This window comes from Amphibalanus amphitrite, unplaced genomic scaffold (genome assembly GCF_019059575.1).
Source record: "Amphibalanus amphitrite isolate SeventyFive unplaced genomic scaffold, NRLGWU_Aamphi_draft 000688F_arrow, whole genome shotgun sequence".
In the NCBI taxonomy this organism is placed as follows: Eukaryota; Metazoa; Arthropoda; class Thecostraca; order Balanomorpha; family Balanidae; genus Amphibalanus; species Amphibalanus amphitrite.
In genome coordinates this window covers 19,251-40,117 of record NW_024882182.1, presented here as the reverse complement: position 1 = coordinate 40,117, position 20,867 = coordinate 19,251, and the positions used below count along the sequence as shown (strand labels likewise).

Here is a 20,867-nt window from a genome sequence, read left to right as displayed (position 1 = left end):
CGTTTTTTTTTTCAACTTAGCAATCGCTGGCGATCAGGACGGGCGAGGGTTATTGGATATGTACCACATAGTGCGAAAAGCATCGGTCGATAGCCACCGTCACTTGTTACCGGAGCCTACTGCTTCCCCTAGCTCCGCCTTCCATCGAACACGTGACATAAACTTGTGCGAGCCGCGCCGAACTTCTGTGCCCGCAAGCAATAAAAGCCGACTCACAGGTCCGGGCAGTACAGAGACGGAGACAGAGACAGGCGCAGGCGTCTCACAGAACCTGCTCCAGAGGTGGACAGAGATAGGGTCGGTGCCGTCTAAAGGTGAGCTGTCATTCTTGAAGTCCCACCTAAAATGTCTAGCGAACTATTAGACATCCGTCAGCCAATAGTATATTAGGTAATCCCCATTCCCCATTCGCAAATCGCAACTATACCCTCTACTGTTTGCGGGTTATGAGGATGCTCCCTACTTATAGGTATGTCTACGGATACCGGCATAAGATGATACCAACTTTATTTCCAGCCCCGGGATTGCAGCGTAAAAAATGAAATAGACACGAAATAGATTAGTCGGTTTGTGCAAGTTCAACTGTGAGACACAGTCATTACCGAATAAATAACTACCACTATATACCGAACCTAGTGAATGCTGAAGGCTTTGTAAACCCTGAACACCTAAAAACCTACCTAATAACACCTTATAAGCCTTTATGGGGCAGTTGTAGTTCTTTACCCTGGCTTCTGCTGATTGCTATCCGTCCCGCCACATCTACAGTTAACCCTCGCCGGCCGAGGGGGGGGGGCCCCCATAGGGTTTTTTTTTCGCGATAGCTCCGAACACGCTGGCGATAGAGAGCTGAAACTTGGCATACCTGACCTTTGATCCAAGCCGGATCTTTTCACACCAACCGCATTTTTGGGTCAGGTCAGGTCACTGACCTATGACGTCATAAGTGAACCTCTGCACGGTCTTCAGATGTCGCAACTTTGCAACGCCCTCACTGCCAGAGGAGATGTCACAGGGAAATGAAACTTGCAGGATCTAGTATCCATTATGAGTCCCACAACTTGTATATCTCGGATTTTTCCTAAAGGTCATATGAGGTCAGGTCATTTTCGTGACCTCACCATTATAAGTCAATGGGGAAAAATGAAAACTGCTATTCTGGCGCCGGGAACGATCTCCAACTATCTCAAGCACACAGAATCGTGATTTTATGCACTCCTTGCAAGGTTAGATGCGTCGCTTTTGCAATGTTGACCTTGCGTGACGTCATTTATGACGTCATCAAGGTCATATTAGTTTTTCGTAAATAACTCTTGATCAAATTGAGCTAGCGAGTCGGGAAAGCCACCAATGGACTCAGAAAGACCTGCCGAATCGAATGATATGCGACATGACCTCTTTCGACCTACTTCGTGACCTGGGGGTGCTGACCTGACCTTGACCTGAGGTCAACACCCCAAGTTGACCTGACCCGGACAAAAAGTATATCATTCGACGCGCCTGAGCGAGACGAGCACGATGCTGCCAAAATCGGCGCTCTGCGGCCGTTTTTTGCGAAGTTATTCACCAAAAACTGAGCCGTACCTTGGGGCACTTGACCTGACCTCAGAGGTCACCGGTTGACCTAGGACCTTAAAATCGGGTACCAATCTCTGCGTCTCGTAACGGCGCACACGCTCGTTTTTTCCGCGACGCGCTAGCTTCACCAGGGGCGAAACGGCGAGGGGGGGGTCGTACCCGCCCCCCCCCCCCCTCGGCCGGCGCGTATGTAGAAAACCAATAGGTCCGGCGAGGGTTAATGTTGAAATATGCCTAAAAATCATCCACGTGATCTATTAATGTGTTAAGGTCGATAACAGCAGCATCTTTTATGTGGATATGCTAAATGAAAAGCTTTATATTATTCAGCCTCCAATCGAAGACGCGATGCTTATATTCCTTCCAATAGGTGGCGCCAGTAGTAAACGCCTGCGTGTTATGCTGTACCGCATGTCACTGACAATGCTGACGCTGCGCGGCTGGACGAACGCTGACCATCGTGATCGAGCTCATCGTTAGACGTCAACAAGTTTTATCTGAGATCTCCCAGAATCTCTTTGGATAAGAACGTTTGAACTTAGGTACTGTCTCCTAAGTGCGTGAGGAAAACGTCTTTGCTCATGACATGCCGACATGACTTTATACCTAACCTATGTCCTCGCTGAATTAGATGTCGTAAGTATCAATACATTTTAATTGTCCTATTTAAACATCATAACCTGAGTAGCATAACATAGACACAATCTGAACTTATTACAGACAAAATGGTGGTTCTCGGCGAGGTATTTCCAAACTTCGAGGCGGAGTCTACCGAGGGGCACATTCGATTTCACGACTTCATCCGTGGATCGTAAGTACCTACCTACCTAGTGCCGATGTACCAAAGGCAACCTTTGAACTTGAAAAGAATAGGTAAAGTCATATTATTCCTTTGGTGAAGAATGACATCCATGCTTGTGAATATTTCGGTGACATCTGACAGTTCTTAGTTCATAGGTAGATATCGGGAAAACTATAATAATTCAATTAAAAGTTACTAGTCGCTTTACCCTCCTTCAAAAAAGTCAAACAGGAGGTATGAATTATTCCTTTTTAATCATCAGACAGATGCTAGGCTTATCATGATTATTTATGACTTATACCCGATACGTACGGAAAATAATTTTACTACAGTGACATAGACGGTGACCAAATAATGCACACCAAACTAAAACCACGTCTTCTAAGTAGGACGTTTAGTAAAGAAACCCAGGTATTCCATATCAGCCAGCTACAATGCAGCTACGTGCATTGACGGCTATATCTGCCGAACCGCTGTGCAGCTGGTGCATCCTGCTGGCGCACCCCTCCGACTTCACGCCGGTCTGCACTACCGAGATGGGCGCCGCGGCCAAAATGGCGCCGGCACTGCTCCGGCGCGGCGTCAAAATGGCCTGCATCTCCTGCGACCCCGTCTCGTCACACAAGTGAGTGCAGCTGAAATTTAGCAGACCCGTCTATCTAAAGGAACCGTTTAACCATCGTGCGGACAGAAAGTGTTGCAACCCCAAAGCCTTTTTCGCGGATAAAATAAAAACGGGTGCATGGGTCACTATACATATTTCATGGAAAGTTCAAGTCCCGTTGGCCTTAGGTCAGGTCACCAGGTCACAAAACTACCGTACATTATTGGGTCAAATGTAAACTTTATTTTTGCACTCATCCAGCTCAGAGTGAGGCCAGATGTTCCTCAAACTTCGTGGTGAGCATCTCATCGAGTTTGGCATAGTTATTTCGTTTTTCAATGTTGTTGACCTGAGGTCAGCTAGAAGTCAGGAATCGTAACGCGGTTGCTTGTGCCGTTCAGTTCAGGCGCCCTAGCAACACCCCATGCCCGTTTCGGCAGGACGTGGATCGAGGACATCCGCGCGTACAACGGGCTCGGCTCCGGCCCGTTTCCGTTTCCCATCATCTCGGACGAGGAGCGCCAGCTGGCCAAAAAGCTGGGCATGATCGACCCCGACGAGCCGCGCTTCGACAACAAGCCGGCCACCGCGCGTGCGGTGTTCATCATCGGGCCCGACTTGCGGCTCAAGCTCTCCATGCTCTACCCGGGCACCACCGGCAGGAACTTTGCGTAAGTGCACAGTTGGAGGGGGCGGCGGCAGGGGGCAGGTGCACGGGTGGTATATATGAGGACGAGAGCTAGGGCCACAGCGGGAGTCGGGAAGGGAGGAACGGGTAAGCCGCGATATTGGAAGAGTTCGGTCGGCAGATGACCCGGAATCCAGGGCTGAAATTTAATAATCTCATTTGGCATTTAGCCGGGAATCAGCCGAACATAGCAGGCATTCCGCAGGACGGTAGGAAGACATTCTTCTAAAAACAGGGATTAGTGATCAGCATGGGGCACCACATTTGTACATAAACACAAGTTCCTATTATCATCTCACAAGAGTGAAAACTATGCCAGCGCAGTGCCTCATGATCTCATATTAACACGGATTTGTAGAGGATGTGAACGTTGCGCGGACATGCCGCACAGCAGGCTCCCGTCACCAAGTTTGCTTATTCGGACACTCATATCCCTCTGTCCGACCGCCGACGGGCAACCAGCTGAGACAGCTTTTAATTTGCCTTGAATAGTTGGCCGTCAATTAACCGATCTCGTGCTGCGTTCTGTACGTGAGGGACAGTCTCTCGCCATACGCCCTTGCTCTCGCCTTTCCCCGTCGGCGGCCTACAGGATATGAACGATATGAGCTCTTATTGATCGCTGACCGCTTCCAGGGAGATCCAGCGCATCATGGAGTCCCTGCTGGTCACTGCCAAACACAAGGTGGTCACACCGGAGCAGTGGCAGGTGAGAAGACACCACTGAGGCGCCTTGCAAACTGACCGCTCTCTGATATTACGAACAAGGTATAGGGTTTTTAGAGAAAAAAGGAAGCTAAAATAGGGGAGATGCTCCCAGCTTACGCTTCGGTAAAAACTTAAGTTAAGCATGATTTTACGTTACATTTCCCGGCGAATACTTTCATTCTGCATTGTAATTCACGATTCTGTTTATTTCTTCCACCAATCCGTCTCCAACTCCTGGTTTCGTCCTTGGTAGACGAGACGGCCTATACGCCGCAAACCCGTATCTGAGGAGCAGGCTCCCGTCGAGGAGCCTGAACACAGAAATACCAGACGGGCGTGGTAAGTGGTGCACACACACACACACACACACACATACATGCACGCAACTCTGCCACCTTTGCTTAGCCGCCGTACGTAGCCAGCTCATGACTACCAGCTCTCCGGGATAGTGTTCATACCTACAGCTGGAGGTGGAAATGGAAAGCGTCGTATAGGTACTAGTGTATATTCATCTGATTTCTAAACTCATACGGCACCTTGATATACTCTTAGTTTTGCCCGGTCCTTAGAAGGAAATGTGGTATACGAAGGTCACTTGAATCACATTGCCATTGAAGTATCATCATAAGTCAAGCCCACTCTGACTTGCGAGCCTCCTGTGACAGAGTGCCATTGTGTTCCAGGTTGGCGAAAAGTGTTTCGTGGTGCCGTTCCTGAGCATGGAGGAGGCCAAGGACATGTTCCCGGCCGGCGTGCAGGTGCACCCGGTGCCCTCCGGCAAACAGTACCTGCGCACTACACCCATGCCCAACTAATCCAGCCCGGCAGCAACGGACCCGAGACGGAAACGGATACTGATAATGGCGGGATAGCGAGTATGTTTCTGCTAACTATTGACGCAGTGAGATGTATGTGAGGTAGTGAGAGCCTCAAACGCTGATCCCAGTAGCATTCGCAGAGGGAAATTCAATGGAAACTGAATGCGCTCCCTGTTGTATGTTCGTGTGCTTTGTTTCTCGCGGTTTTATTGCGTAGTTCGTAAATCAAATAGGGAACGTCAAGCAACCGATTTTAGCACTTTACTCTGACAGTCCTATTTCGGAGGCACGGGTGCGTTTGCTTGCAACTTATGACTCGTCTTCTTATCCTTTTGGATGTTCTTTTGGAGACGATCCCCACAATGTGTAAATAAATGTTGCAAAGCCATGTGGTGGTATGACATCGCACAAAACCGGATCAAAAGTAACGGATCATTTGTATTTAATTTTGTACACATCGTCATACATTCGAAAGAGTAGAGCACACACGTCAATTATATGACTTCTGCTGTCTCCAGTATGAAAACAAGGAGAAAACATTCAACGACCCACAAAGAGAGAATCTCAATTAATTCACCGACTTCAGCAGCAACACACATCCACATGCATACATAGGCAAGCACACAATTCCTAGCTCTTAGATACACACCTTACACATCCAAGCACAGGCGCAACTTTCGAATCGGTCACGTCCACACGACATGGGCAACGATGACTCGCGCGTCCCCAGCACACCACAAATCCGTGCAACGGCTCGCACAGACACACGGAACGGTCAGCAGGAGGTCCCAACCAGCGTGCCTGGCTCCAGCGCCAGGCATCTCGGGTCGTCAGCAGCACCCACTCACGTATCTGACCCATCAGTTTGACGAGAAGCAGCGCAGGGAAACTCACTGCAGCCGCGGCCGAACTGATGTGGAGATCCTTGAGGATAGGTGCGATCGTCCGATCCAGTCCGTGAGATGTCAACGCGACATCGCGGCAACGGACAGGTTCTTTGCGAGAGCACCAGCCACACACGCATCTAAGCTTTGCTAGACGCCGCGTTTCCACTTGTCCGCTGTGGTGTAAGAGGTCATTGGCCTGCCTCCGATGCCACATGTTCCGACGCCCACTTTGCCGTTCACAGCCTCCGGCGTTTTGAAGATGGACGACTTGGTGTAGCCTTTGATATTCTTCTTCTTGCTTACCTGTAGATACAAATGTTGTGATTATTTTGCAACAGATGTCGATGGTAGAAGATTATTAACAACATTTGAATGCTTGATGATCCGCCCTGACAGGATAAACCGGGAATGGACACACAGGTAAGACAACAAAAAAATACGCTTGCAAAAATTACCTTGGTGTTGAACTGTTGCCACTTGCTCTTCTCTTGTTCGCGAACCTCCTCCATCTCCTTAAAACGCTGTACCTTCTTCTGCTTCTTGCGCTTCAAGTACTCTTGCTGGTTACGGTTTGTCTTCCGCCTGAAATCAAACGTTGTACATACGTACGTTAATGTCAACATAATATCAACTCCTACATCTCATCAACCACTCATGCCGGTGCATCCGGTCTAGAGACCGACAAGAGTAGGCCGGTACATTGTCTCGATATTGGGGGGAACAAAACACATGGGGCACCAGACAATGACACCGTTGTAGTGGAAACAAATACGGTCGGGATTCTGGGCGTTGGTGCCGGAAAGTCGGTGTCTTCTCCCAGGCATCTTCAGGCTTCGGTAGGCACCGGGAAGGCGGGTCGTGTTCGTGCGCCTGGAAGGGAGACTACACCTGAATGGAATGTAGCGACACCGATGGCACAACATATCTACTTTAAATTCTTACAAGAGCAATGGCCGCAAGTATAACGTCACTTGAAATACGTCTACAGGCAGGCTATTCCTTTATAGATCAATATGTTAACAAATGTCATACTTTACAGCAATCAGTTATAGGCACTGTGAAAAAGACAACGATGGACACGACATTCTTCCTAACAGCTATAGCAGAAAGAGAATAAAGGGGGCGATACGGACAGTACAGATACAAAATGGACTCAAAATCCACTGTACGGTTGTCCAGCGTCGTCAAAATCGGCGGTTTGGTGTGCGACAGCCACCTACGGCTTACAGCCGTTTTCACGGCCCTGAAACACTGCAGAGGTCGCAGTTGGGTGAGTTATCACCAGTCTACCACAACGCTGCCCGCGAAATCACCTTCACCTTTATACGTAACGCAATCAACATCGTTCTCGAATGTTACCTGCCAAGACGCAGACAGATACGATTCAAGCTGGCTCAGACATATTGGCCTTCCAAATAATGGAACATGAAATGTGAACGGGACAATGCTTCTAAGCGCGCAAGTAACAAAGCTTTACCATTTTTCCAGCTTCACTCATCTAGTTTTCGTCCCTTAAAATGTGCCTAATAAAAGCGCCCTGAATGGTACGTTCCAGATGCGCATAACAGATATCCTTCCGACGTCGCCCCCGTTCCGGGCTCCTGCAGCTGACTCACCCTGACTTGGAGGTCTCGGCGCCGTCCTCGGCCTTGGGCTGCTCGGGCAGCGGGTCGCGGAGCAGCGCCAGCCGCGTCACCTCGGCCGTCTTGAAGCCGACAAAGTGGATCATCACCTGTCCGTCCGAGGTCACCTCGTCCACCAGCGCGTTGTAGTACCTGTCGGTGCGGCGACCAAGTCAGTGACACTGTTCTTCAATGCATAAGACACAACTCGTAAGAGACAGAATGCTATGGCTAAGAGGAAATCATCAGCATTTGATTGAGAAGTGTTGTTTTTGGCCATGTATCTGTCGCCATATAACAGCAGAAATTTCATTGGACGTCCGAGGACCGACAAGTAACAAACACCACCCCGAGGCCCGAGATGTTGACACCGAGAACGTCCGTAGTGGTTCCATGAGAGGCACTTACTGTCCATCCTCCGACCAGATGGCTGAGCATTTGTCGCCGACCTCCCAGTCGCGGATCGGCTCCTGAACCTCAGAGGAATCTGCAAACATCGCCATACCCGTCATGCGTAGAAAAAGGACAGCAAAGATAGACATATTGACATCGGTAAAAACAAACACGAGCCGGTAATCGGAAGCTCATGTCGTAGTTCTACCTAATAATACCAAACAGGTCTATCCAAAGAGGTAAAGTTGCTGATTCAAATCATTTTCATACTTAAATTGGCAAAATATCTGCTTGTGAAAGTTTTCAACCTAATGCCTATAACTATAAATGTTTTGAAAATCCGAGGAGAATTACGATAATTGTCAACATTGAGAAGAATAACAGACAATATCAAGAACAGCTCTTTACCAAATTTATCAGTATGGTGACTCAGAATGTCACCGGAAATGAAGACAACGTCCCTACCTTGCGACGTCGAAGAACCCGGAGCTTGAGCGCGGATAAGATCCGTCGTGAGCTCAATAACCTCTAGCAAATCCTTCTTCAACTTCAACAATTCATCATCTGACGGATTATTTGTGAGAGCAGCCTCTACCTATAAACAAAAAGAACATACATCGAGAAACGTTCATTAACAGTCCTGCCTGAGAAACAGTCCTGCCATCAGTGCATTTTTAACTAGTTCCTGACCAGTGATCGGTTAAAAACGGACGCCATTTAATTGCGTCCCAGAAAAGCTATTTCTGGCACCTAAAAGCTGACTCGCCCCAAAATTGGTCCTCAGCACCTATTTGGTGGATACCAGCACCAATCATGGAAAATGACCTTAATTAGCTGTTTCTGGCACCTATTCATCGGTACGCCTTACTCTTTTTTTCTGAATCTGGCACCTAAATGCTGAGCGTAGCACCAATCTAGTAGAAAAATGAACTACTGGCTGGTAGAATCATGTTGTTCTGGTATAATGACCCCGGGAGTCTAGCCTAAAGGTTGCCAGTGCAGCTACACTCTAAGACAGCCCCGTAGTGATCTCAGCATTGTATATGACGTTTAAGTAAGCAAATAATATTGATTTGTTTGAAAAAACAATGTCATTTAAATATTTAAAAGTATTTATCTGTAATGGTTCAAGGGAAACATTTTTGTGAGTAATTGTCTCGATTTTGACCATTAAAACGGGTATTGTATTTTTTGACGTCATCAAATAGCTCCAAAAAAGAATGTAATGTTTTCATTCCGTTCAAGGCCGCTGAAGAAACGCGGGATCTTGCGTGGGACCAAGACCCTAAATATACAGGTTAGTCGGGGGTGACGTCAGCATTGCGACACTAGATTCTGGTATATATACCATAAAAAATCTAGTTTTAAACTAGGCAAAACCGGTTCTGCCTAACCAAAGATTCTTGTCTTCCTATTTATGATTATTAAAGTATTAAGATAAATTTTATAACATTTTCACAGCATATTTTGAAGTTTCAAGGAACAAATATATGCAAATATGTGTAATCTGGTATTGGATTGAAATGATACTAATGAAATAAGCCAACTATGCCAGATGTCAGCGTAACCTGCGCTGGTGATACATTTGTGGTTTCCAAACAAAGTTTTAAAATGTCAATGAATTCAAATTGGAATGGCAAAAGGGCTAGGTGCCTAACGGTTTGGGCTGCTCCTGACTGTATTTACGAATTTGCATCTTGTTTGATTGTAACTATGTTATGGAAAACTCTAACTTGTCCTTAGGCATTGATTGTTTGCATGGAAAGTGATGGTTTTGTCAAATTGTAGGTCCTAACCATCGAAACCGTCCTTTCATTGTAACCACGATTTTCCTACAAGTTATAGCAATATTTTCCAGGGAAAAATCACCTATAATATATGATTTCAAGCTTTTACGACTAGACATCTTAATTCAAGGTAGGTACGTTTTTCGGCTACTAGTCGTTTATTGTTTTCGTTTCGAATTTTCGACCTTCGCATCGAGGTCGTTGTCAAGAAACATACAACAAAAGATTGTTGTATGTTTGAAAACTGAAAACAATAAACGACTAGTAGCCGAAAAACGTACCTACCTTGAAAAATCACCTAGTTAATAAGTATGGGCTGGTGCCTACCCAAAACTTAAATTTTCAAATGATATATCATGTCCCGCACTGGTTACATTAACAAGATTCATGCTTCAAATTATGACAGATAGGTAGCTTGACTACCTATATAGTATATGTTCTGTTCAGGGATGATGAAATCCTGCCAGTATGATTTAAGACCTCATTACCCAGTCTGCAAAATGTGGCAATGAGCTAAATGAGATTTTCGGGGCAGACAAAATTCTGCTCCAAATCAGAATGCTTAGACCTGGGGCAGCGCAATTCCTGCCCTAATAATGAGAATGATCTAATGCTATAATGATTTGGGAGGTGGAGGGAAGCTGAGGAAAGCATTTCTGTTCCAGTTCTCAACTTCTGCCCGAGGTTTTCCAGTTTCTGCCCCAATATTCCTCAAACCTTCCCCAATTTCTGCCCCAATCCATGATGTCTGCCTCGACAAGATCTTGACGAAACCTGCCATGTATTGCAGACTGGCTCATTACTGTATTAAATTTGACGTTATCACGATCATGTTAACATGTTAACATGATCTTTTCCTCTTTCCTTCTTCCAGAAAAGTGCATCTAGTAATTGGCCTGGCTAGTGCACAAGCAAAATCAAGATGGGTTACTGTTTGGTACCAGAATGTACCAGCGGTAACCGAAGGAAAGAACAAGATTCAAATGTGATCCTTCACAGAATCCCAAGAGATGCTGAAAGAGCTACAGGCTACATAGAGCTACATAGACGAAGGACGAGACTACAGGATCTTGCCGAAGCTAAACGTCGACACTCACCTCGAGGTATGTTAACAACTAAAAACTTAAAAAGCTAATAAACGGCTTACATTTAACAAGCGATAAAACCACTGTTATAACTTATACTACATAGTACATACCTATGAAATGCCTAAACAGAAAAGTTCGCGCTAGGTTATCAGAACTTCCCACGGCAGCCCGTGACGGGTGATACGGTGGCGGCCCCGAGGCTCGGTGTGGCCGGCCAGCCTCGCTTACAATGCAACTTGCATGGTCCTGGTCATTTTAATCATTGCCGGAGCTGGAGCCGGAATGCCTATTTGGAGCCGACTCTGACTCAGATGTAAACGGCTCCGTATCCCTGCTTCTAACGTATCCACAGGGCTTTGAACCGCGCCGAGTTGTTACCCCGATCGTAACATGTTGACTGTTGGGCCGGATAGATTCATGGTCCTCTACTACGGCCCCTGGACGTATTTCACAACATGCTTATGTGTTTGGAAAGCGGTCGTCTTTGTTGAGTACCATACTCATTTCTGCCCAGAGCTCCACTGCTATAGATATCCAATTCCATTCATGGAGGGATGTAACGACACGTGACACGCGCCTTTAACGATATGTTTTGGAAATTATATCCAGTGGCGCAGCCTGAACTTTGGTGGTGAGGGTGACATGTGTCATGAATTGGCCCCCTAGCGGAGTGGACCCCTCCCAAAAATGAAAACTCATTGTTTTTGGCCACTTTATTCTCGGAGAACCCCTCAAATTGCACTTTGAACCATAAAATATGATAAAAAAGGCGCGTTTTAGCACGAAATTGGACCCCCGTGATCAGAAATGGGATGACATGTTACCCCTGTCACCCCTGCTGCCTGCGCCACTGAGTATATCAAGGACGTATCATTTTCTATTCGTAAACAGATCCTATTGGTTCTACTGTTTATGTAAAAACGATATGGAATAATGTTGTGGCTGATTTCGGAAGTAGCAATGTCTAATGCTGTTTCCTTTCACAGGTGCATGGCCAAGCGCGCCAGAAAGTCCGACCCGCCGCCCAGCTGCTCAGCCGGTCCACCGCCAAAGCCATCGAGAGATTCATTCCTCAGGAGAAGGAGGCAGCTGACTTCATTCGGCTCTGCAACGACGGGTTCGATGTCCTGAACGGGCAGTCGCCGTGTGACAGCAACCGTCTGCGGCGCGGACTCGGCAGCGCGTCAGTTGAGGCATTCCAGGTCCTTACCGACCTGGAGACAGCCATCCGCAACATGACGGTAGGACAGCGCAGCTCGCTCATGCCCTTCCAGAAGGGCTTCTTAGTGACAATCCGTTCCATGCGAGGGCTCGTCGCTGACATGGTCGATCGTCTGGGTCCCAGTACCTACGTACTGACTGGCCGAGTAAATCAGGACGCCGTGGAATCGTTCTTCGGTATGGTTCGTGGCAAGGGTGGAGCCAATTTTAATCCGAGTCCTAGCGAAGCGAAATCCCGGGTCAGGAACCTGATGCTTATGCACGTGATGAAGCTGGGTCTGAACCCAAAGGTCTCGCGCCAGGCTCGAGGACTGAAAGCATCACGCCAGACTCGACCGGCAGCAGCAGTGGGAGACGAAGAAGGAAGCGGTGATGGAGCGATCGACGACACCGACTTCGCAGAGGAGAGGAGCGTGGAAGAGGACCAGGTGTCTGCAGACCTCTCAGACATGCAGTCGCTGTTTGTGGAGGATAACCAGGGCTCAAAGTCGAGATCGGAAGCGCGGAGCTCAGAGAGAGGGGAGAGGAGTACGGAAGGGGACGATGACTCTGCAGAGTGCAGACCTCTCGGACATGCAGTCTCTGTTTGTGGAGGTGAAGCACCACTACAAGTCGAGATCGGCGTCAAACCGAGTGACGACGTCATCACGGGTGGACCCGCAGACCGGCGTCTCTGCGGAGATGTATGGTATGGCCCACGCTGCAGGGTACGTGGCAGCCAAGTGTCGTAAGGTGGACCCAAATCTGGGGGTCCCATCGGCATTCGCCGAGGAGGAAGTGCCTGTCGAAACAATGTGGACCCGTCTCATCAGCCGTGGTGGACTGAACGTCCCCACGGCTCGGTGGATGTCGGCCTTCCGGCAAATGGAAGCTACCTTCTGCCGACACCACCACATGGAGCCGGACCGCCTCTCCCGCCGGCCGGGCGTGATCGGGTCGCTGACTCGGCTGCTATGTGCTGAGCAGCCCGACTTCGATCCTAGAGTGATCCGCCGCTTCGTGCGCCTCCGCACCTTCATCTGGATGGCATGCATAAACCGCGAGCTTCGTCGCGAAGCCATGGAGAAGCGGGAGGCGCGGAAGAAGAAACAATTCTCCGGCTGAGGAGATGTTATGGAGACATTATGAGGGTTCGATGATGCGCCGCCCGCTGCCGCGAATTACAGTGCAACAGAGTACGGAGGCTGTGATCAGGTGTTTTCTTCATGTGGCTGTATTTGTTTTCTGCTGCTGAGTCTGATGACTGATCGGGTGTTCCTGCATTCGGAGACAGTTGCTCCAATGTTATAACAATGTTTGTGCTTGTTGGTTGTATCGATATTATTGACTCCCGGTCTCCCGGACGAAGTGAGTTTACTGTGTGTTTGCGTGTTAAGTTCAGCACTTTTGAATTTAAAATAACATTGAAGTTAGATTGTTCGTACCACTACCAGGTGTTAGACATGCTAGTGCGTGTGTGCGTGAGTGCTTCTGCAAAGTGTTAGACACCCCACCTAGTTAGTTTCGTGCCATTGGCGTGTTAGCATGATACTGACCGGTTGCACCCTTCGTGTGTGTATACGTAGGATTGTCGTGAAGCCACCCACCGATTGCCAGCACAGAACTGAATAAACACTGGTAGAAATCCGTACCTACTCTGTGTTTTATACATGTGTTTTACTCGTCGGCCGGATCGTTGTTATGGCACGTCACACTTCATGATCAATGCTTTTTATGGTTGCCATTTTTAAAGAAATGTTTGTCCCTTTTCGAAAAGAAGACCGAAAGCGGAATTTTCTTATGGAGGTAGGTAGTACACCTTGGCCCCAACCTTCTGTGGCGGACTGCGGACGCCTGTGTCCGAACCCGGCGTCGTAGTCGACTCCAGTACATCGCAGTCGTAATTGACACGGGGAAATCGGAGTGGGACTTATTCAAACTTACATAGCAGGGATGCTGAGCCGGTGCATTTTGCCCGGATCCAAAGCCGCTGCACAGCTGTAGCATTTTGTCCGGAGCGGGAGCCGACCAAAAAAGAAGTCGGCTCCGGCTCGAATAGAGATTAATAATACATATAGGTAGATAAATTAGCCATCGGGATTGACACGTGGCATCATGTGGCATCTATTTATAGAGACCAGAAGGCAGAAAGTATTGCAGCCGTGTCAGACGAGGCCCAAATGCCTCCCACATACACTTCCGGAGCCGGAACCGCTAGATTTTGCCCGGAGCCGGAGCCGTTTTTACAGTTTACCCGGAGCCGAAATCCTTACTGGGAGCCGGAACCGACTGAGGTGCTCACAGCCCCGCATCCCTGGGTTCAGTCATTGACTCCAAATCTAGTGCCGAGGAGTACCTACCTTAACAACTTACCTGGCGGTTGCGGCCGTCGGCCGGCCGTTCTTGCTGCCATGTCGGCAATTTCGGTGTGTGCACGCTAATATTAACTTTCTAGCATATGCTGTTCAACTAGTGAGTGGTTATATGAGGACTGAAAACCACTAAAGTGAAAAAACAATAATTTACTGCACCGCATCAACATTTCATTTTCAATAAGGGCTATATTCCATGTAACTTAACAGCTATTTTGGCAAAATGACCCTTATTGCTCAATTTACAAGGTGTCGGTTGAAGGCGCACTGACGAAAAAATAAAGTTGATATCGACAAATGGACCCCAGAAATGCAAAGAGGACATCCCTGCCATGATATTAATATGCATATCAGCTCACTGAGACCTCAATATCACGTGTTATCGCGACCCGAAAAACACCTATCTACCCGTAGCGTACAATGCTAGCGCCGGCTCGGTGTCGCAATGCTGACGTCACAGCCAAAGTTGCCACTGAACTTTGGCTACCCCTGCGTGGGACATTGTCCCTTGCTTGGTCCGTTGTTTGCCGCGCAGAGTTGTGCCGTGGTTGTGCCTTTTTCATCCGTTTCTTACTTATGTCATATGTGTGCATGAAGCTTTGATTTTGTTTTTGGTTATTGTGTGGCCGGTCAGTCAAACGCCCCTGTAGAAACCGGATGCTGCGTTTGATCGAGATGGAGTCAGACTTGCAGAAAGCTAATAATATTGAAAAGAGGGCCGGTTGCGTGGCATGTCTGTTCAGAGTTGACATTTTGCTTTACTCCAGTTTATGACCTGAGAGCCTGGCTGGAAGTGACGGATCCAAACTTTTCACGTTAAAATGGCTGAGGGTGCAATAATCTCTAGTCTCTACATAGCGGGCTGGTACCTATAGGAGCGTCTTGCTATGCTGCACCATAGCTGGCTAGTGATTCTCTTTTGGCTAGAAATGGCATTAATCATTATCTCCACTGGCGAAAATGGCACTTGACATCACCGAATGCAACGTTCATGTTGTTAGGATACATAAAATCAGGAAGATTACGCGAATTAGGTAGGCAAACGTGGAATAAAATAGGTGCTGGATGTTTTGGTTTTGGTGCTGAATCAGCAAACAGCAAATACGGAGTTCAACTAGACGATCTGGCAACTTTAGGCTGTGTGGAAGCAATTAGGTGCCAGATTCAGATATTAGGGTCGAATAAGCATTTTGGGGCTGATCAGCAATTAGGTGCCAGAAACAGCTTTTTAGGGACCAGAAACAAATATTCCCCGTTAAAAACTAAGAATCCAAAACTATCAAAATCTATCAGAAACTAAGAAAAGTCAATCTAAAATTGGACTTTTTACACCACTTTGACCGTTGACGTCCATTTTTGTTAAAATTTTGGCAAACTATTTTTTAAAAAATGCGTGCAAGAGTTTCGCTTATCCACCTCACAACATTGTGAAAATATCTCTAGAGAAGCTAAGTGTGTGTGTGTGTGGGGGGGGGGAGGGGGCAGCAAATAGGCATTACTATTGCAGATGTCACACAACGGTTTTCCAACCAATGAGAGGCACTGTAGGCTTGTTGGTTTGGTTGCAAGTTTGCAGGTTGTAGGCTGAGCTACGTTTGGTTTGGTTTGATTCATAGACCACGTTATATCTGATATAGAGACATATGGTGGTCTTTGTTTGATTTAGTTAGAAAGAAACATCTCCGGGAAAGCACGCCTCCTTGGTTGGAAAACCTTCGTGTGACATCTGCACCAGTACCTAATACCTACCAACAATTTGCCCGCCAGCGACTGGCAGGTGATGCGGAGGCCCAACTGCCGCCGGGTTATTAGTTGGTACCCACTGACTACAGGATCGTTTGAACAGCAACGCACACTGAGCACGACGACAAAAACATCCACGCCAATCTTTGGGACCAAATGACACATGACAACGGTCGCAAAAACAGCAGACAGCTGGCTGACAAGTTGTGAAAACTCAAGATGTGAGACCAAAATATGACAAATGATCTGTAGGGAAAGCTACAACCCAGTCACAAGCACTCAAAAGATTATACTCCAGCTGGTCACCATTCCTCTCTGGCCAAAGGTATGGCAGCCACCAACTGCATTTCCATTCATGACATACCTGTTTCAGCTGTTCGTTGTATGTATTCAAATTGTCAACCAGATCTTCCGCCATGTCTTATTGTGAATGGAAAAAGCCTTTCAATAATCTGAAACAAGGTTTCCAGGTTAGTGATACTGTAGAAAGTAGGTGGGTACCTACCACATGTTGCCTTACTTTAAAAGTGGCCACCGGTCTTAGTGAGGACGGCTTGGCGTAGTTAGGCCGCCGCCCTCCTCGCGAGGCCAGTAACGTAAGTTAGAGCCACTAAAAATATGAATACCTAATGGGTTGTAGGTTTTTAGGTTTGTTAGTTGTAGGTTGGTAGGTTGTAGGTAAGTACGTAAGGTTAACCCGCGCCGTGCTGGTGGCCTGAACTTTCCGCCGAGTGCTGGGGGGGGGGGGGGGCGTTTTCACGCCCCCCCGTCTAACTCGGCTCCTGGGCCACGTAGCGACACGCGGTAAGCGGCAATCGAAAGAGTGTCAAAAATAAGGACGAAAACACTTCGGTCATTTTTTGGGTCAGGTCAAAGGTCAGGTCACCAGAGGTCACCAAAGGTAAAATGTTGACTATTTCAACATTTTGGAAACTGCCAACGGCTATCTCGGGAACCGATAGAGCTACAGCGCCGCGGAAAAGCGCATTCGATAGCCCTTTTACAGACCTTTCTGAGTAATGTTCTCAGATTTGACCTCAGGTCAACGGTTTAGCCTCCAGAGGGCAAAAACTCCAAAAATAGCCGTTTTTACGAAAAACGTTTTTTCGTCAATAACTTTTGACTCATAAGCGCCATGACATTACTTTTGCCAGCATCGTGTTCCTCTCGTCGAGACGCGTCGAATGAACTATTTGTTGACCTTGAAAGGTCATTTTGAAAATTTGACCTCAGGTCAAGGTCATGACCTGACCGAAAAGGGTCATGTTGCATATCAGTCGATCCGTATCGTCGAGCTGAACACATCTGACGTGTTTTCACCGCTCTAGCACGTCTCTATCAAAAGTTATAGCCAAAAAACTGCTGGCGACCGTTCATGACCTGAGATGACCTCAGGGGCACACAGAGGGGTCACAGGTGCATTTTTCCTATTCAGTGTGTCATGTTTACCTCTGAACCGATGTTTGAGAGCGTTTTGAACGATATTCGTCCAAAAGAGGCGCATTTCAATTTTCTCCCATTGACTTATAATGGAGAGGTCGCAAAATTGACCTGACCTTAGGTCACAGATATCAAAAATCCGAGATATACATTTTATACATACTGTTACTCATATCAATCGCTGAAAGTTTCAAAGTGATCGTTCAGTCGGTGTAGCTATAGCGAGCCTTTGAACTTTTTTCTGAGGTAAGGTCACTTGACGTGACCTGGTGACCTGACCTTGAACGGCCTAGGTCTGAAATTTTCACAACATGTGCGGAAATGATGTAGGAACACGTGTACCAAAAACAGCGGCGCTGCGCGCCGCCGTTTTTGAGATATTCGCGAAAAACCTGAGGGGGGGGGGCGTAAAAACGCCCCCCCCCCCCAGCACGGCGCGGGTTTTAAGTCATGCTTTTTGTTTTGTTTTTCTTCTCTGTCACGCCACATGCTGACTGGGTATCGTATTTGGATCCAGGATGTCAAATTATGTAAGAACATGCAACATTTTTCAACGCACGCCCTGCTGGGTGGGTGTTTGAACATCCCCCCTCCTACGGTTTTTGCGGCACACCTTATCATACATCTTTTCTACATAGGTTGTGAAAATTTCAGACCCAGATCACTTAAGGTCAGGTCATCAGGTCAGGTCAAGTGATCTCACTACCTACATACCTAAAAAGTTTCAATGTCTGCCAAAGCTACACCAAGTGACCTATCACTTAGAAACTCTCAGAGACTGATAAGAGCAACATTATGTGCAAAATGTTCATCTTGGAATTTTGATATCGATGACCTGAGGTCAGGTCAATTTTGCGACCTGCTCATTATGTCAATAGGAGAAAATTGAAAGTCACCTTTTTTAGACGAAAGTCATTATAAACACTCTAAAACACCGAATTACTAGCATCTTTGACACACTGAACATGAAAATGGTACCTGTGACCCCTTTTTTGCCCCTGAAGTCATCTCAGTTCACCAATGGTAGGTATCTGGCTGTTTTTTGCATCCTAATAGCTTTTGATAGAGGCATGCTAGAGCAATGAAAACACTTTAGTTGTGTTTGACTCGACGAAACGGATCAACTGATATGCAACTTGACCCTTACCGGTCAGGTCATGACCTTGAGGCTTGACCTGAGGTCAAATTTTCAAGTTGACCTTTCAAGGTCAAATGATAGTTCATTCAAAGCGTCTTGACGAGAGGAACACGATGCTGGTACCTAAAAGAAAGTTTGTGCAAGGTTTCAATCAAAACTTATTGCAGAAAAGCATTTCCAAAAAATCAGCTATTTTGGCAGTTTTTGCCCCCTGTAGGCAAAACCGTTGATGGTAGGCCAAATCCCAGATGATTACTCAGAAAGAGCATTAATAGGGCTATCAGATTAGCTTATCCGCGGCACTGTAGCTTTGTCAGTTTCAGAGCTGTGCATCAATTTGTTGAAAATTGTCAGCATCTGACCTACAAATCAGCGAATTTTGGCCTTCAATAACCTCCTGTGACCTGACCTGACCTATGAACTGACCAAAAAGTGACCAAAGTGATTTCTTCCTTATTTATGACGCTTTTTCAAACGCCGCCTTCCATGTATCGCTACGTGGCCCAGGAGCCGAGTTAGAAGGGGGGGGTGTTCAAACACCCTCCCCCAGCTGCCAGCACTCAGCAGGGCGTGGAAATCCAGGACCCCCAGCCGGCCGCGGGTTAAAAGTGAAGTTGGACTTTAACCCATGAACAATAATCTGATTAATTTGGACAGTGTTTCACAGCCTGACACTGCAGTGATCTATTGTATTTGTACAACGTTTGATATTATTATGCCATGACCCTTCAGCATTGCGATATGCAATCTGCCTGATCCTAATGCGAGCATTCAAATTTGTTGGTTTCATGGAAACCCGCAGCACCACCGCACCACCTGGTGTAATTAAGTGCAGTGCCAGTCGGGGAAACTATGGTAAAATCTGCTATTTTTTGCAGTCTGCTATTTTTAACAGAAATCTGCCAAAAATGGGTACGCATATGACGTCATCGTACCCAAATATAGCAGATTTGGGTACGACTCCATACAAAAGCAGATCTGCACCCTAATTGAAGCAAATGCGCATCAAATGCCTGGCAGATTCATGATTAGAATAGTGCTGAGAATGTCCTCTGATATTTTTATTCAGATCCGACTATTTTCAAATCATGAATTTGAAAATAGTCGGATCTGAACAAAAATAGCAGAGATCACTCTCAGCACTATTCTCATCATGAATCTGCCAGACATTTGATGCGCATTTGCTTCAATTAGGGTGTAGATGTAAGTTAGGGCCACTAAAAAAAAAGCTTTTGTATGGGGCCGTACCCAAATCTGCTATATTTGGGTACGATGACGTCACCTGCGTACCCATTTTGGCAGATTTCTGTTAAAAATAGCAGACTGCTAAAAATAGCAGATTTTACCAGTTTCCCCGACTGGTGCCTTGAACAGGGCCCGTATCCATGCACATCCGTTCAATCCAATGCTTCCAAATCTAATCAATCCAAAACCATCCATGAACCAGGTCTGGGTCAGTGAGCACTGAGCACCTCGTCTTGGTCTAGTCCCCTGGGCAAAAAAAAGTGAATTGTTCCAGCACCAACACAGCTTCAGAGAGACAAAATATGTCATATACTATGCCATATATCACTCTTATAAATTGAAATAACCCGGAGGGACAGAAAGTTTACAAACCAAGGCACAAACTGTAACGTACAAACTTCATACAAACGTACAAACTCTGTAACTTCAACTTGGGTAGCATGTACAAACGAACAAACAAAACGCATTAAAAGAATGTGTGTTCTATTCATAACATAGTAGTCCCAGATGCTGCTGATTCACCAAGAAAAGTTCAACAAGATCTGGCAAAAGGTTATGTGTTTTTAATTTTTTTGGCAGGGCATATTGCAAAATTAAAATAAAATAATTCGAACATTTTTGTTGAATTCTGAAGGCAGAATACATAAAAGAAAATAGAAATATATCATGAAACACTCGCGCTTTGCAGTAATAAAATTGAACACTATTCAGTCCTTTTCAACAAACTGGCGCATATGTGACGTTTGTGAAAGAG

The 20,867-nt window shown here is 46.7% G+C and overlaps 2 protein-coding genes across 6 annotated transcripts; one reads left to right on the top strand and one right to left on the bottom strand.

Moving 5' to 3' along the window:
- The first annotated feature begins 207 nt into the window (after nucleotides 1-207).
- LOC122364641 (peroxiredoxin-6-like) lies at nucleotides 208-5,586 on the top strand. Its single transcript, XM_043335234.1, has 6 exons — nucleotides 208-314; nucleotides 2,299-2,389; nucleotides 2,862-3,005; nucleotides 3,425-3,655; nucleotides 4,309-4,381; nucleotides 5,064-5,586. The coding sequence occupies exons 2-6, from the start codon at nucleotides 2,304-2,306 to the stop codon at nucleotides 5,193-5,195; spliced, it is 666 nt and encodes a 221-aa protein (XP_043191169.1). The 5' UTR covers nucleotides 208-314; nucleotides 2,299-2,303; the 3' UTR covers nucleotides 5,196-5,586.
- Nucleotides 5,587-5,618: 32 nt separating this feature from the next.
- LOC122364640 (survival of motor neuron-related-splicing factor 30-like) lies at nucleotides 5,619-20,598 on the bottom strand. Of its 5 annotated transcripts, none has more exons than XM_043335231.1 (7): nucleotides 20,527-20,598; nucleotides 16,655-16,742; nucleotides 8,566-8,695; nucleotides 8,116-8,194; nucleotides 7,702-7,860; nucleotides 6,541-6,667; nucleotides 5,619-6,388 (listed from the first exon to the last, which is right to left on the bottom strand). In XM_043335231.1, the coding sequence occupies exons 2-7, from the start codon at nucleotides 16,706-16,708 to the stop codon at nucleotides 6,233-6,235; spliced, it is 705 nt and encodes a 234-aa protein (XP_043191166.1). In that variant the 5' UTR covers nucleotides 16,709-16,742; nucleotides 20,527-20,598; the 3' UTR covers nucleotides 5,619-6,232. The 5 variants fall into 5 exon arrangements, with proteins under 5 accessions (XP_043191166.1, XP_043191165.1, XP_043191163.1 ...); XM_043335230.1 differs by having other exon boundaries at nucleotides 20,508-20,546; XM_043335228.1 differs by lacking the exon at nucleotides 20,527-20,598 and adding an exon at nucleotides 20,486-20,525.
- Nucleotides 20,599-20,867: the final 269 nt, after the last annotated feature.

Excerpts from the sequence above, each read along its gene's own strand:
- LOC122364641 (XM_043335234.1), top strand. The coding sequence starts at position 2,304 with ATGGTGGTTCTCGGCGAGGTATTTCCAAACTTCGAGGCGGAGTCTACC. Across the intron at positions 3,006-3,424 it reads GACCCCGTCTCGTCACACAA|GACGTGGATCGAGGACATCC; the intron begins GTGAGTGCAGCT and ends CCGTTTCGGCAG. Across the intron at positions 4,382-5,063 it reads TCACACCGGAGCAGTGGCAG|GTTGGCGAAAAGTGTTTCGT; the intron begins GTGAGAAGACAC and ends ATTGTGTTCCAG.
- LOC122364640 (XM_043335231.1), bottom strand. The coding sequence starts at position 16,708 with ATGGCGGAAGATCTGGTTGACAATTTGAATACATACAACGAACAGCTG. Across the intron at positions 8,696-16,654 it reads ACAACGAACAGCTGAAACAG|GTAGAGGCTGCTCTCACAAA; the intron begins GTATGTCATGAA and ends TTTTGTTTATAG. Across the intron at positions 6,389-6,540 it reads GGCAACAGTTCAACACCAAG|GTAAGCAAGAAGAAGAATAT; the intron begins GTAATTTTTGCA and ends TTGTATCTACAG.